Source organism: Nyctereutes procyonoides, unplaced genomic scaffold (genome assembly GCF_905146905.1).
Source record: "Nyctereutes procyonoides isolate TBG_1078 unplaced genomic scaffold, NYPRO_anot_genome, whole genome shotgun sequence".
NCBI classification, from domain to species: Eukaryota; Metazoa; Chordata; class Mammalia; order Carnivora; family Canidae; genus Nyctereutes; species Nyctereutes procyonoides.
In genome coordinates, this window is record NW_026575135.1 from 43,518,341 (window position 1) to 43,532,735 (window position 14,395).

General features: G+C 36.1%; 1 protein-coding gene and 1 long non-coding RNA gene across 3 annotated transcripts in view; both read left to right on the top strand.

The window, feature by feature from the left end:
* LOC129494527 (uncharacterized) overlaps positions 1–14,395 on the top strand; it is a 1,043,078-nt gene that overhangs the window by 150,297 nt on the left and 878,386 nt on the right. The gene's annotated exons all lie outside the window — the stretch shown is intronic.
* Positions 11,918–12,804, top strand: LOC129494524 (tubulin polyglutamylase complex subunit 2-like). The gene is given in 1 exon segment (XM_055301430.1): positions 11,918–12,804. A coding segment is annotated over 1 exon segment (879 nt). The 5' UTR covers positions 11,918–11,925.

Consider the following 14,395-nt stretch of genomic DNA (forward strand, 5'->3'; position numbering starts at 1 on the left):
AAGTTAGAAATTTATATGTATCATTTTTGGTAATAGTGATGGTCAATCATATTAGGTACACATTTAACACAAAAAAACAACCCTTGGAAGTAGTTACTCTTATGGATCTAAATCCAGTATATGAAGCACATATTATTTCTTTTGGCAAGTAGAAGGTAGTCAATAAATGTTACCAGTTTCTTCCAGTCATTCAGCACTTAACCTCTAATTTATTTCTTCCCTAATCATGAATCTCACAGGTAGGCGACCTGTGTTGCAGTCTGATCTCCATCATAACTAGCCACAATTGACCTATGGCCCCTATGGAAAGAAAGAGGCATTCATTTATCAGATATTTCTTATCACTTTTTCCTAGTGGGAAAGGTATCAAATTAGAGTTCTCAGTCTGTAGTCAGTTTACTTTGAGCTTAGATGTTAAAAATCAATTTACATTTAGTCACTTAAACTATGTTTCAGAGTTCTACTTCACAGGCTACTATTTCTCCCATTTAAATTTTTAAAAGAACTTTTAGTAATAATAAACCTCTTTTCTTCCCTTCAAAATTAATTAGAAGATCTTCCAGAATGAGGCATGAAATTCTAGAAAAAAATATTAAGAAGGCATAAATGTCTTCTGAGAACACGGTAAATGAAAAGATCTAGTTTGTTTAGGTAGAAATTTCTGGATCATTTTTTGTCCATCATTATTATAGTGAATTGTGTCTTTCAAAAAGATTTGTCCAAGTCCAAATCCTTAGTACTTGTGAGTGTGACCTCATTGGAAATAAGGTCTTTTCAGACATAATTAAATTGAAGATCCCTACTGAATTCATCCTGGATTCAGAGTGGGCCCTAAATCCAATGACCTGGTGTCTGTATTTTTTTAAAGTTTTTATTTAAAATCTAGTTAGTTAATATACTGTGTAATATTAGTTTCAAGTGTAGAATTTATTGATTCAACACTTCTATATAGTATCCAAGGCTTATCACAAGTGCCCTCCTTAAACCTCATCACCGATTTCTCCCATCCCCCACCCATTTCCTCCCCTCTGATAACCATCAATTCTCTATAGTTAAGAGTCTGTTTCTTGGTTTTCCCCTCTTTTACCCACCATGTTCATTTGTTTTGTTTCTTAAATTCCACACATGAGTGAAATTGTATGCTAAGTGAATATGTCAGTCAGAGAAAGACAGATACTATATGAGTGATGTCTTTGTAAGAGAAAGAAAAGGAAGACTCAATCACACAGGTGAGAAGGCCATGCAAACAGGGTGGCAGACTGGAGTTCTGTTACCAACCAAGGAACTCCAGGAACCACTAGATGCTGGAAGAGACAAGGAATAATTCTCCCCTGGAGCCTTCAGAGGGACTGTAGCCCTGCTAACATCTCCATTTGGGACTTCTAGCCTCTAGAACTGTGAAAGAATAGACTGGTGTTTTAGAAACTAGATTTGTGGTATTTGTTGCAGTAGCTCCTGGAAACTAGTATATCTTCCATAGACACAGTTAACCAGTATGATAAAGATGTAGCATCAACTTTCTGTCTAATTTCTCTGGTTCTACATTTAGCAAATATAAAAATGGGCTAATCTACTCTTGTAGAGGCAATTTACTCTGTTTTCCAGTCTTAAAGTATCATTTCTTTTTACATATTGTTATTTCATTTCACAAGTTTTTATTGAGCACCTTCAAATACATTATGATACTGTGGCGAACAAAACAGAAAACATGCACATACTCACAAATTCCTGGTTCAATGAAGCTTATATTCTAGGGGAGGGTAGATAGAAAATAAATAGTAAATTATGTACTGTCATTAGCAGAGTAAGGAAAATAGGATCGTATGAAGGGATGTGATTATAAATTTTAAAAAATTAGCACAGACTTGAATGAGGTGACATTTGAACGAAGTTTAGAAGGAGGTAAGTATAACATGATTATATCTAACAGAAAGTAAATCTAGTTAGAGGAAACAATCAATGGAAAAGCTCTCAGTTGGGGGTATTTTTTATATACTTGAGAAAGAAAAAAAAATGACAAGGCCAGAGCTAATGGCAATAAAAATCAAGGGACCACAAGAACTTCACTCAGTGAGATGCATAGCCATTGGAGAGTTTTCTAGAGAGCAGTGACATGACCTGACTCATGCTCAAAACAACTGTTTTTGATCATTTTGTGCCACGGATTCATTTTAGATGTTTCTAATTGGAATAATTTTTATTTGAAGTCCATTTCCAATGTGCACTATTAGAAAAATGTTTTAATGTTAATAACACTAAATGTATAGATAATACAAAGTAAACCATATCATAAATTTGTGATAGAGTAAAATATGTGATTCATTAAAAATCTAGCAGTGTGTATACTAAATACTGTAATTTTGAAACAGTGATGGATGTGGTTGATATTTCAAGATATCTGTGGCAAATTAAAAGTGATATGAAAACATCTGTAAATTGTTTTGTTGACCAAAATGAGAATACTGTTAAGACTACCTTGGCTTGTTGTCTATATTCATAATCGATGAAATTACTCTCTGAATTTTATCCAAATTAATAATCAATGGCTTGTATATATGTTGTAATAAAATCAAGAATAGAAGCAGAAATGCTAATTATCTGTGTATCACAAGATGTAGGGAAGAGAAAAAGAAATTACATTTTAATCTATATTTATTTTTTCATGTTAAGTCTGATACAGTTATAGGTACAAATATGGAGAAAGTGAGACTGTACTCCCTTTTGGATGTTATTTTTCCCCAGGAGCATTTTTTTGGGGGAGATAGATGATACAGATATAGATCTTTGTTTGGGAGACACACACACACACACACACACACACACACATTTTATTTCCCAATTTATGATATCCATTTGTACTCCTATGTTTTAAAAGAAATCTAGATAGAAAAAGTAACCCAACTTAAATATCGCCAATAACCTTATTTGTGTTACATTATTTCAGCTATAACCCAAGCCTAAAATAGCTTCCTTTTCAAAAGTAAATACACCTACACAAATTTACACTGAATCTCTCTCCTTAGGTTGAAAAGAAAAAGCTCATAAAATTTTAACAAATATCATTTAATTTTAAATGCCTTACTCTCATGTAGGTCTTGAAACACATCAAAGTTGAAAGTGAATGTAATTCTGGACCTTAAAACAAAGAAAGTTTTGCATCTATTTTCAATGTCGTGGCCAAATCGTGAAGGAACAAAGGGAACTGTTTTGGAAATTTCATCATGTAACTAATGGTCCAAAAGTCGTTTTAGTCACTTGACTACCTATAAGCAGCATAATTTTATAGACTTCATTAAAATGTTTCACTCTGTCAAAATGTATTAAAATGCACTACCTCTTATACTTTACATTATGACAATTCAATAAATATACATGACACCCATGCAAGTTTGTAAATCAACTCTGTGTTAAAGGTATGGCATTAAATATATGGAAAGTATATTCAAATGATTGTGATTTTCATACTTGCATTGTTTGTTTGTGCCCAATCCCCATTTTAAATCATCTGGATACACCAAATGGAATATAGTATGTAGCTTTCTTTATTTTTTTTTTGTAGCTTTCTTTATAATTGACATATTTTTGCTGCTTCTGAAATAGGTATCAGCCTAAGCTTTGTCCTTGCCATAGGCTATAAAAGACAGTACTTTGAAGGTTTGTTTGTCTCTTTCTTTCTCTTTCTTTCTTCCTTTCTTCTTTCCTCTTTCCTTTTCTTTTCCTTTTTTTCTTTTTTTGATAATCCAATAAAGCATGTTCTGAGAAAGAAGCTAAAGATCCTCTCTCTTTATAAAAAGTAATAAACTTTCAAGCAAGGTTAAGACACAATAGCAGACCACTATAATTCCTTAGAAAATTCTGTAATAAAATTTTGTATTTTTCCATATTCTATTGATATTCTAAGTAGAATTTGAGATTTAAAAGTTGGGAATATAACATATGAATCAGCTTAACATTTAAGAACATGCATTATTAAAAAGGTGTTGTTAAAATGTCATATTGTAGGAGCTACATTAGCATTGTTTTAAAGGTTAGCTACATTACATGTGTCTTTAGAATCTCAAGGAATCTATAAAATTTAACTATATATCCATACATGTATATTTCATATTTACAGATATATTTTACATATTCTTTTTTTAAGATTTTATTTATTTATTCATAGAGACAGAGACAGAGAGAGAGAGAGAGAGAGAGAGAGAGAGAGAGAGAGACAGGCAGAGGGAGAAGCAGGCTCCACCAGGGAGCCCAATGTGGGACTCGATCCCGGGCCTCCAGGATCACACCCTGGGCTGCAGATGGCGCTAAACCGCTGCGCCACCGGGGCTGCCCCTATTTTACATATTCAAACATATACGTGCATATGTGTACAAACACAAATATATTTATCTCTATAAGTAGATAGATGATAAATATTTTTTAGATGATAAATATTCACTTGGAGGTATGAAATGCATATATACAGAGAGATAGAGAGACTGTCATTGTATAATAACAGACAGGGGATCGGCCCTGCCTAGCTAGTAAGTGGATAGAGTGAATGTAGTGATTTTGTGAATTGCCTTTATAGCCTAAGAATCAAGAAAATATAGGAAAGCTTTTCTGCCACTTTGGCCGAAAGTGGTTCTTTACTGGATCCATATCCTATTTCCGTTGACCCCTTGAATAGGGTGGCTCAGCTGTTCTTTGCTTTCATGTCCTATCTCATTTTATCCTAACAACTCTATAAAGGCACATATTATTCTCTCCAGGTTATGGGTGATAAAACCAAAGGATTGAATGACTTCTATAATGGCACACTGCTGTTCTTTCCACCTTTAGAGTGCTTTGATTTCTGCCGCATTTGCAGTGTTTATCAGTGGAGAGTGGGATTTAGGACTATCTGCATCAGAATCAAATCACATGAGATTCTTGTTAAAAAAGGAGTATATTTTTGAAAAGTGCCCGTACCCTGTCAAATTGGAATCTAAAGAGAGGATACAATGATTTTGCATTTTGTACCAACAATCGAAGTGATTATTTTGTTTATTAAAAGGCCAAGGTTATGGCTAACAGTCTAGAGCCCAGACTGCTGAGTCATTGCCTAATGCTTTGCTTCACAAAATGTGGTCTGCCCACCAGCAGTACTAGCATAACCGGAAGCTTGTTAGAAATGCAGAAACATAGGCCCAAGGCTGAAGCTTAGCATGCATGATCTTCAGTTTATTTGTCTGCATATTAGTGTGTGAGAAGTACTGCCTTAAGATTTTTTTCATTCTTCATTCCATTTGTTATTTCCCAAACTGTTTTATAATATTAATAATCATCAGGAGCCATTGTCAACTACAGCTGTTCCCAGATTTCTCTCTGGAGATTATTTATGTCTGAGGAGGTGTCTGGAATTTTTATGTTCAGAAAGCACCCTAGGTGATCATTGTCATTGGATAAATTTATAAAACATCATTTCTATTATCTTTAATAAAAAGTCTCTGGTGTATATACCTGTTGGTTGTTGGGAGTTTGGGATTGATATTTGTGTTATTGATAAACAAACAGTTGGAACAAATTATCTGTATCTGTGCAGAGGCAGCATAATGTGGGGATGATGAACACATGGATACAAGTGGCCTACATATGCCAAAGGTACTTAAATTCTGTTTCCTCATTTGTAAAATGAGGACAATAATCCTATATACTCCATAGAGTTGTTGTGAAGAATGAATTTTAATGAAAAACTCTAAAAGTAATTCCTATTTACCTGATATTACTAATATTACCTAATATTACTAATAAAACCAAGGGTTTATACTTGGACCCTTGACTTTTTGTTTGTGCTTCTCTAAACACCGCAGTGTCTCTTTGCCATATCTCTTTCATGAGAGTAAAATTAGGTTTTGGAATTTAGAACCCGATGCTCTAAATTCATTTTCCTCTCTTCATCCTCCCCTCCTATGTAGGCAAGAGTCTGTGGTTAAAGTTTTGGACATGAAAGAACTTTTCAGGGCCACCTGCTAGCCTGCACCCCAATTTCAACTGCAGCTGTTCTAGCTCTATTTTGGGCCAGGTGGGTGTTATCATCTCTACCTTGTGACAAAAAAAAAAAAAAAAAAAGAAACCTTCAAAAACTGAGGTATGCAAAGAGGCAGTGGAAAGAATTGTCAAGTATTGAGCAGCATTGATATAAATGATTTTATTTACATCAAAGCCCTGCAAAGATCATTTAGAGATAGTTTAACTGACAGATTATGTATTTTTGCTAAGGCCACACAGAGTAAGGGATCCTGATTCCCAACCCAGGTGTCATGGTCTCTGTACCTGGAGCTTTTTCCAGAAGAGTTACATATTCTCCATATTTCAGAAAGAAGTTGAGATATATGGAGAATGCAGTACAGGTCAAGACAAAACATTTTAGGAAAGAGGAGTATGGCAATAAGTTAAAGCAGTTAATATAATAGCTAACCTTTTTGAATGCTTACAACAGATCAGGCTTTATGAGTTTTCCATGTATTAATTCATCCATTCACTGAAGTGATATTCATATTATTGTAGTCCTGATTCTACAGATGAAGAAATTCAGGACCAGGGTTTTTAAGTAAATAGCCCAAGGGCACAGTAAGGACTGGCGCTGGCTTTGGAAAATAAGGAACCCAACCCCAAGTCTGAGATCTTAACCACTGTGTCATACGCCTCCCCAAAGCTGAACTCCCAAGTGCATCTTTATTTCTAATCATTCAGGCAGCTAAGGCACAAAGGAATCCATTAGAAATTCAACTTCTGATCTTTTGCCAAGAGTAGATGGATCAATTCATCTGCAAAAATATTTTTCCAAGGGTTCAATTTAAGTAAGGACTTTTAATGTGGTATGACCATTTCCATCTGATTTAATTCTGCTTCCTGTACCAGTAGCACTCATCCCAGTTAGACCTCCAAGGTCTTAGAAAGAAGTATTGGTGTACAGCTATAGTACTGACATTTATGTACAAACAAAATCTAGGGAATTACATTTCTAATATTGAGGCACTGTAGAAGACTTTAATTTCTGCAGATTGTTTGAAGAGAGTGGGAGTTGAGACTAAAGAACTTCGAAAGTGTCACAGAGTCTCTCTATAACTCCAAATGACTATTGGCAAGGGCAGAGTCAGCCCTCCCAGTGTTTGGGCAGATCAATTGCCACTTTTGGCAAACACCCCTTACACCTTCTTCCCAGCTTTTAAAATAAGCCATGTGGCTTAGAAGGAGACTAGCTCTAAGATACCAGAGAACTGCTCTATCCTGGTTACACAGTGGTGGGGAATTATTTCAAGGGGCATCCACACTGGGCTATCCTTGGGAATCCAGGAAGAGACAAGGGAAGAAGTATTTGAAAATCATTTTTCCGGTTCTTCCTAGTAACTGAATCATCTTCCAACTCATGAGAATATTGAAACCCAGCCCATTCGCATTTTGTTTAATTTTAGCTTCCCTGTTCCCTTACTGTGACTTTTACAATTTGGATCCAAGAAAATTAACTTTATCTGAGAAGTCTGCCTCCTCCACAATGTGGGTAGGGTTAATCATACCCTGTTAGGCATCTAGAATTTGTCATGGTTGTAAAATAGTCAATGGTGCATCTATTTCTCTTTCTTTCTAAATTTCATGTTCCTGGAAAGCAGTGACCTTGATTTACTCTTTTTTTTTTCTTTTCTTTCTTTTTTTTTTTTTTTTTAAGTCCCCAGTGTCAAGTATAGGGCTTAACACAAAAGTGTTAAATAATTGTTGGTTGAGCAGATATCACTGAATAAATCTATAAAAATAATATGTCCATTGTTTTTGGCCAGGTAATCATACAATAACTGTCATTAATGAGGCTCATATTAACTCCATGCGTAAGATAATAAGAATTTAGTCTGCTATGCCAAGTACATGCTCCAGATCAACCTGGGAACTCAGCTGTGATTTGTTATCCTGGCTATTCTGCTTCTGGCTACATGAAGCAAGCTAAGCCCTCGCAGCTGGTCATTCTGAAAAGGGAAGTGGCTGGTCAATTTCATAAACACCAGTGGCACTACGACAAAAGGAGAAATCTGGGATATTCTTCCCCTTCAGGAGTACCTGTGTGCTCATGACCCCATCTGTCTTGTTATTTACTCAACTTCCTTAAACCACTATAATGAATCAGGCCTGTATATGAAAATTACGTAGGAGAGAGCCTATCTTCTGGATTTAGAGCTGAAATACAAAACTGAGAGAGATAAAGGAAAATATACTTCATCTAATCAGAGTGTACCATTGCCTATACATACATGATCTTTCTGAACTTTCATCCTCCCATTTTATAAATGAAGAAATGAATTCAGAGGGCCTAAATGACTGGTCCATGATCACAGAGCTCGGAATTTGCAGAGGTAGAGATTTAACTACAGGTCTTTTTGATTCTAAAACCTAGAATCAATTCATCAGCAGAATGAATTGATCTTTCTAGTACAATTAATTTAGAATATAAGGTAGAAACTATCAAACTGCTACTCATTCAGTTGGCAACTTACCGTTGAGAAAGGACTAATTAAGGAGGACAAAAACTAAGAAAAATCACTAAAATGTATAATAGCTAGAGTAATAAAGTTGAACCTTCTACTGGTATAAGGAACCAAAATGAAGGTGCACAGATTATAATCACCATTTTCATTTGCACAAAATGCCATGGCATTTATTATCTCATTTCACCCTCACAAAATCCTTAAAACATAGGTTCTCTTCATTTTGCATATAAGGTAAAGGAGATACAAGAACTGAAGGAGTGTGTGTGGGGCCAAATGGAAATTAAATGGCACCAGAATCCAGAACTTTCCCACGTGTTGAAGCCAGAATGACACGTTATGCCCAAATTGAAAATCCCCAGATGTCAAAAACAAAATCCATAGCAGTCTCATTCCTGAACGTCTGTTTAAAAGATTTCACTAAGATTCTGGTTAGGCTTTGGCTGTCTTAAAAGTCAACTATGTGAGACATTAAGTAATTATGTTTCATAATAAAAATCTACTTAACATTTGAAAAGAGGAGGTAATTGATACTTTCTAACCACCTTTTTCTTTAAATTAGCCAGGGATTATCCCCATATTAAGCTATTTTCCCTCCTCAATTATTGCCAATCTTTTCCTGACTGAACTGGCCAATAACCCATTCATAGCCTTCCTTTTGGCAAGATATAGTCTCTAATTCACCTTGATTAACATGGCAAATTGAAACAAAATTACTTATCTCTCCTATCTCCTTTAAAAAAAAAATCTCAAGCAGGCAATCTTCCTCATGTGTTTTTTTTTTTTTTAACTTTCTCCTCTCACTTGCTTTTAAAATTCTTTTCTTTGTCTTGGATTTACTCTACCAGTTGTTAGTGTTATTTGTTTGATGGATAGAGGGAGAGCAACTGCATTATATTAGAAAGGACTGTGATACTACTTCACTGTCATGCAATTTTGAACAAAGGACTGAACTCTGAGAAATTTTTCTCATCCTACAGAATGGCAATAATAATAATTTCACAGGGTGATTTTGAGAAATAAAATTTCAAATTTGGTGCAGCTATAGCCCAGAGCCTAGAACAGAGGAGGTACTTAATAATTGGACCTAATATTATAGGTGAAAGAGTTGTATATCCTCCTTTCAACATTAGGTTGGTAAGTACTTTGTAGGTTTGTGACAGGATGTTCTCACCCTTTAATGGGGAAACTTAATCTGTCCTTAAAGACAAATTGTCAATAATACCATCTACACTAATCCTTAGCCAGTGCTTCAGATATATTGACATCATCTTTGAGAAAAGAAACTTTTCTTCCTTTCTTTCCCCTCCTCTTTGGCATAAGTCATTGGCATATATCAGGAAAGCAGCTGCAAAAATGCTGGAATTTTGACAGTTTGGGGCTGCTTGTCCTTGTCTTTTTATTCCTGTCACAATCATTCTTGAAAATAGTCTCCTTGAAACAATGAAAAAAAAATATATAACCAGGTAGTTCATTTTCTTGCTCCTATTTTTCCCCATGAGTTTTAGAAAATTGGCCCCTAGAGGCCTGGCTTTATCAACCACTAGTAGCATTTGCCATGGAAATACTATCAGGCACCCCATCATTCAACCCTTCATCAGGTACCAAGAACAGCAGTGAACACATCCACTTAAATGGGACACGGATCAAGGATGATGATTATAGTAATAGGTAGTCAGTACTTCAGTAGAAAAACCGAACTGAAGTTCCTTAAGTAAAAATAGATTATTTGTTTTGCTCTGGTGTATGTTTTTCAATCTTGGTCAAGAATTCTTCAGAAGACATTCATTTAGAATAGTAGATACCTCATAGATTATTGAATGCAATAGGATTTGGTACTTACAGTAAAACATATGACTTTTTTTTACCAGTTACATAAAAAAAAAAACCTGACAAATTTCATTAGGAAATTTGATTTTTCCTCCAAAATATCTATTAGCTAGCCAATTTAACACCAACTGTACCCTTAATTATAAAACAAGAGCATCAGTCTTTTCACCAGCCCTCTTTCTCCAATCCAATGAGAACACAACAGTTTTATCTTAGTAAGAACTTTCCAGAGTCAAGAAATCAAAATGCAATAATAGAAAGAAGTTGCTTATAGACAACCTCTTTTTAACCCCCTCTAATGTCTTAAAGGAACAGATTTGCTGATTTCCTTAATGAATATAGTAACAGGGGCCTCGAGATAGCTCAGTTGGTTGGTCATCCAACACTTGATCTTGGCTTCAGTTTTGATCTCAGGGTTGTTATGTTTGAGACCCATGTTAGGCTCCACACTGGGCATGGAGCCTACTTATAAAAAATATGACAATATATTTATGGTCTCCCTTTATTTACATATTTTATAGTAGTTAGTTTCTGATACATCAGTCTACTGTAGTGTCTTAGCTCATCTTTAAATCATAAAAATGCAAATGTTATGATAATCCTAGTGGTACTGGAGGTGCTGAGATTTTAAAATTAGCAAATCTGGAAGGGACTTTCCCACAAATAAGTTGAATATACTAATCAAGATTGACTAAGTTATGTTGCATTTTCAAAAAATCCAAACTCTTATTGGTTTATACAACAAGGTTTATTTCTTGCTCATGGTATATGTCCATGTCAGGTTGGTTTCACCCAAAGAGCTAGACTGACTGAATATTCACAAATGTCACTTTTTCTATAATGCACTGTCATGAACTAATCATATACACTTTCTCAATCACAAGGGAGCCAAAACGTATAATCCTACGATTCACCACAGGGTTAGGAGAACCATCCATAGCTAAGAATAGTCATTGGTGATCAGACCAATGACTATTCTTACTAAAGAAATTATTAATAGTGCCAGATATAAAGAGTAACCTTTGTGAGTAGGATGAACTAAGGAGGTTGAAAATACTTTTAGCGAATTGAGGAAATGCCTTTTGGATTAATCCAGGATGGAAAATGAGTTTAATCATATTGCAGTTTACTTTCCAGTTCCAAAGTCTATCTTTTCCCAGTCCTGAAACAAATGTTTCCTGAACACATACTACGTATATGTCATCTCCCAGATACTGTATGGTCAAACTGGTTAAAAATACATGAATCTGTATTCAACTTATGTTTATTGAAGATTTATTTTACTAAGAATGATGCCAGGTACTATTACATACATTATTGTATGTATCCTCAAACAAATAAAATAAAGTTTGTGTAATCATTCTTGTTGAATGGATGAGGACATCAGTTAAGAAAGGAACATAAACTTGCCCAAATTTAATAGCAGAGTTAATCGATACATCTCGGTCATTGTAATGGCAAGTTGTACTCCTTCTAACATATGCATGATAACAACAAGGAGTGGCCCATGTAAAAATAAAAACCAAACTTGATGTCCGAGCCTCTGGGGCAGCGTAGTGCCATCCCACCAGGCTCTCCCGCCGGGTCCCCGGGGCCGCGAGCCATGGAGGAGACGCCGCCCCCGGGCGGCAGCAAGCCGCACCTGGAGAAGCTGACCCTGGGGATCACCCGCATCCTCGAATCTTCCCCAGGTGTGACAGAGGTGACTATCATAGAAAAACCACCTGCTGAACGTCATATGATTTCTTCATGGGAACAAAAAAATAACTGCATGCTACCTGAGGATGTGAAGAATTTTTACCTGATGACCAATGGCTTCCACATGACATGGAGTGTGAAGCTGGATGAACACACCATTCCATTGGGCAGCATGTCAATTAACAGCATCTCAAAACTGACTCAACTCAACCAGTCTTCCGTGTACTCACTCCCTAATGCACCAACTCTGGCAGACCTGGAGGATGATACACTTGAAGCCAGTGAGAACCAGCCAGAGAAGCCTCACTTTGATTCTCGCAGTGTGATATTTGAGCTGGATCCTTGCAATGGGAATGGGAAGGTTTGCCTTGTCTACAAAACAGGGAAACCAGCATTAGCGCAAGACACTGAGATCTGGTTCCTGGACAGAGCATTATACTGGCATTTTCTCACAGATACATTTACCGCTTACTATCGCCTGCTCATCACGCACCTGGGCCTGCCACAGTGGCAGTGTGCCTTCACCAGCTATGGCATTAGCCCCTAAGCCAAGCAATGATTCAACATGTATAAACCCATCACCTACAACACAAACCTGCTTGCAGAAGAGACCAACTCCTTCGTGAACAAGCTGGATCCCAGCAGAGTATTCAAGAGCAAGAACAAGACATTAAACCCCAAAAAGAAAGGGCCTGTCCAGCCTCCAGGTGGCCAGAAAGGGCCCTCGGGTCATCCCTCCACTTCTAAATCCTCTTCTAGCCGTGGCAACCCTGTCCAGAAATGAGCACTTCACCTCTCCGCCAGCCTCACAGCCAAGATTTCCACACACAGGTGGCCCAAGCCTCAGATTCTGTGAGTGGCACCATAGACCTCTTTCCGTCTGAGCGAGCCAAATCCTAGGCCTTTTACTTCCATTGGCATTGGCCAGGAGTTCAAGGGCATACTCAGGTCTTCCAGAGTCCTTTCCTCATCCCCTGCCTCTGAAAGCTGTAGAGAGTTTCAGAACTTGTTTAAGCAGTTAAATAGAGCTGTTAAGAGCTTTCCTCTCTTTCCACCCCCAACCCTCTACACGCCTCAGCAGTCATTAGAGAAATCCCTCGAAGAAACCACTGATTTTGACCCATGAGGCATTAGAACTGTGCTGTTCAATTGGTAATCACTAGCCACACGTGGCTATTTAAACTATATTAAAAATTCAGTTCCTCAGTTGCATTAGCCATATTGTGAGTATTCATGGGGCTAGTAAATTCTGTATTTGACAGCACAGAGATTATGGAACATTTCCATCATCACAGAAAGTTCTTTTGGGCAACACTGCAGTAGAATATTTTCAGGCTGCTTTTTCTCAGATCAGTTCATTTTTGTTAGAGAATGTAGATAATTTAATGCGTCATAATGTTCCATGAAAATTCTTGAAGATACAATTGCATATGTTTATTTTTCTTAATTCTCACTCTGGTCCTTTTTAAGTTTCCTATAAAGTTTGTTGTTTCCAAAAAAAATTTTAAAAAATTTAAAAATAACTAAAAACCAAAACAAAACGGTTGTCTACTCATGCAGAGGAATCTTTATGACATATATTTCACACTCTGGTTTGTCAGTTTCTCACTTTTGTTGCCTTCTCTTTTTTCACATTCCTCAATTGTGGACCTTTATCAACCTTCCTTTGTTACAGTATTATACTTTTTTTTTCTTTTTTCTTAGAGAAAATCATCCATTTATACAAATTAGGTCTCACATCCAGAATATGTACCAGTATTTCCTTTTCCATTCCCATGTGCCAAGTCTATTTTAGTTTCATTATCCCATTAATCTTAAAGTTTTATTTTTTAAAATTTTTTTAGTAATCTTAAAGTTTTAAAGGCAAACTTTTATATTCTTCACTAAAAGCCACATTTCTCTAATATATATTTTAGTTAATTTTCAGAATATTTTCTGATTGCCCAGGCTCCATCCTTTGACATCATCTTTGATTTCTTCCTTACCTCTACATTGAGTCAGTTGAGAGCTTATCTCTCACAATGGCTCTTGCAATTTTTCCTTCTTGGTCAACCTCACTACTGAAATTCTGTCCCCATGAGATCAACTGCAAACCTTTGCTGTAGTTTCCATTCTCCTTTCTCTTTCTGCATGTCATTGTCTTAAGTTTCTGTTGAATATTCATTTAATATCTAATAGCTGACATTCAAATTCCTCTATATTCTGGCCTAAAGCTCCTTGTCCTGCTTATTTTTCACTATGTATAACCAAAACAAAATAGGAGCTTCTAGCTGGCTCAATTGGTCCAGCATGTGACTCTTGATCATGGGGTTTTAAGTTTAAGCCCCATATTTGGTGTAGAAATTACCTAATAATAAAAATTTTAAAAAATATTA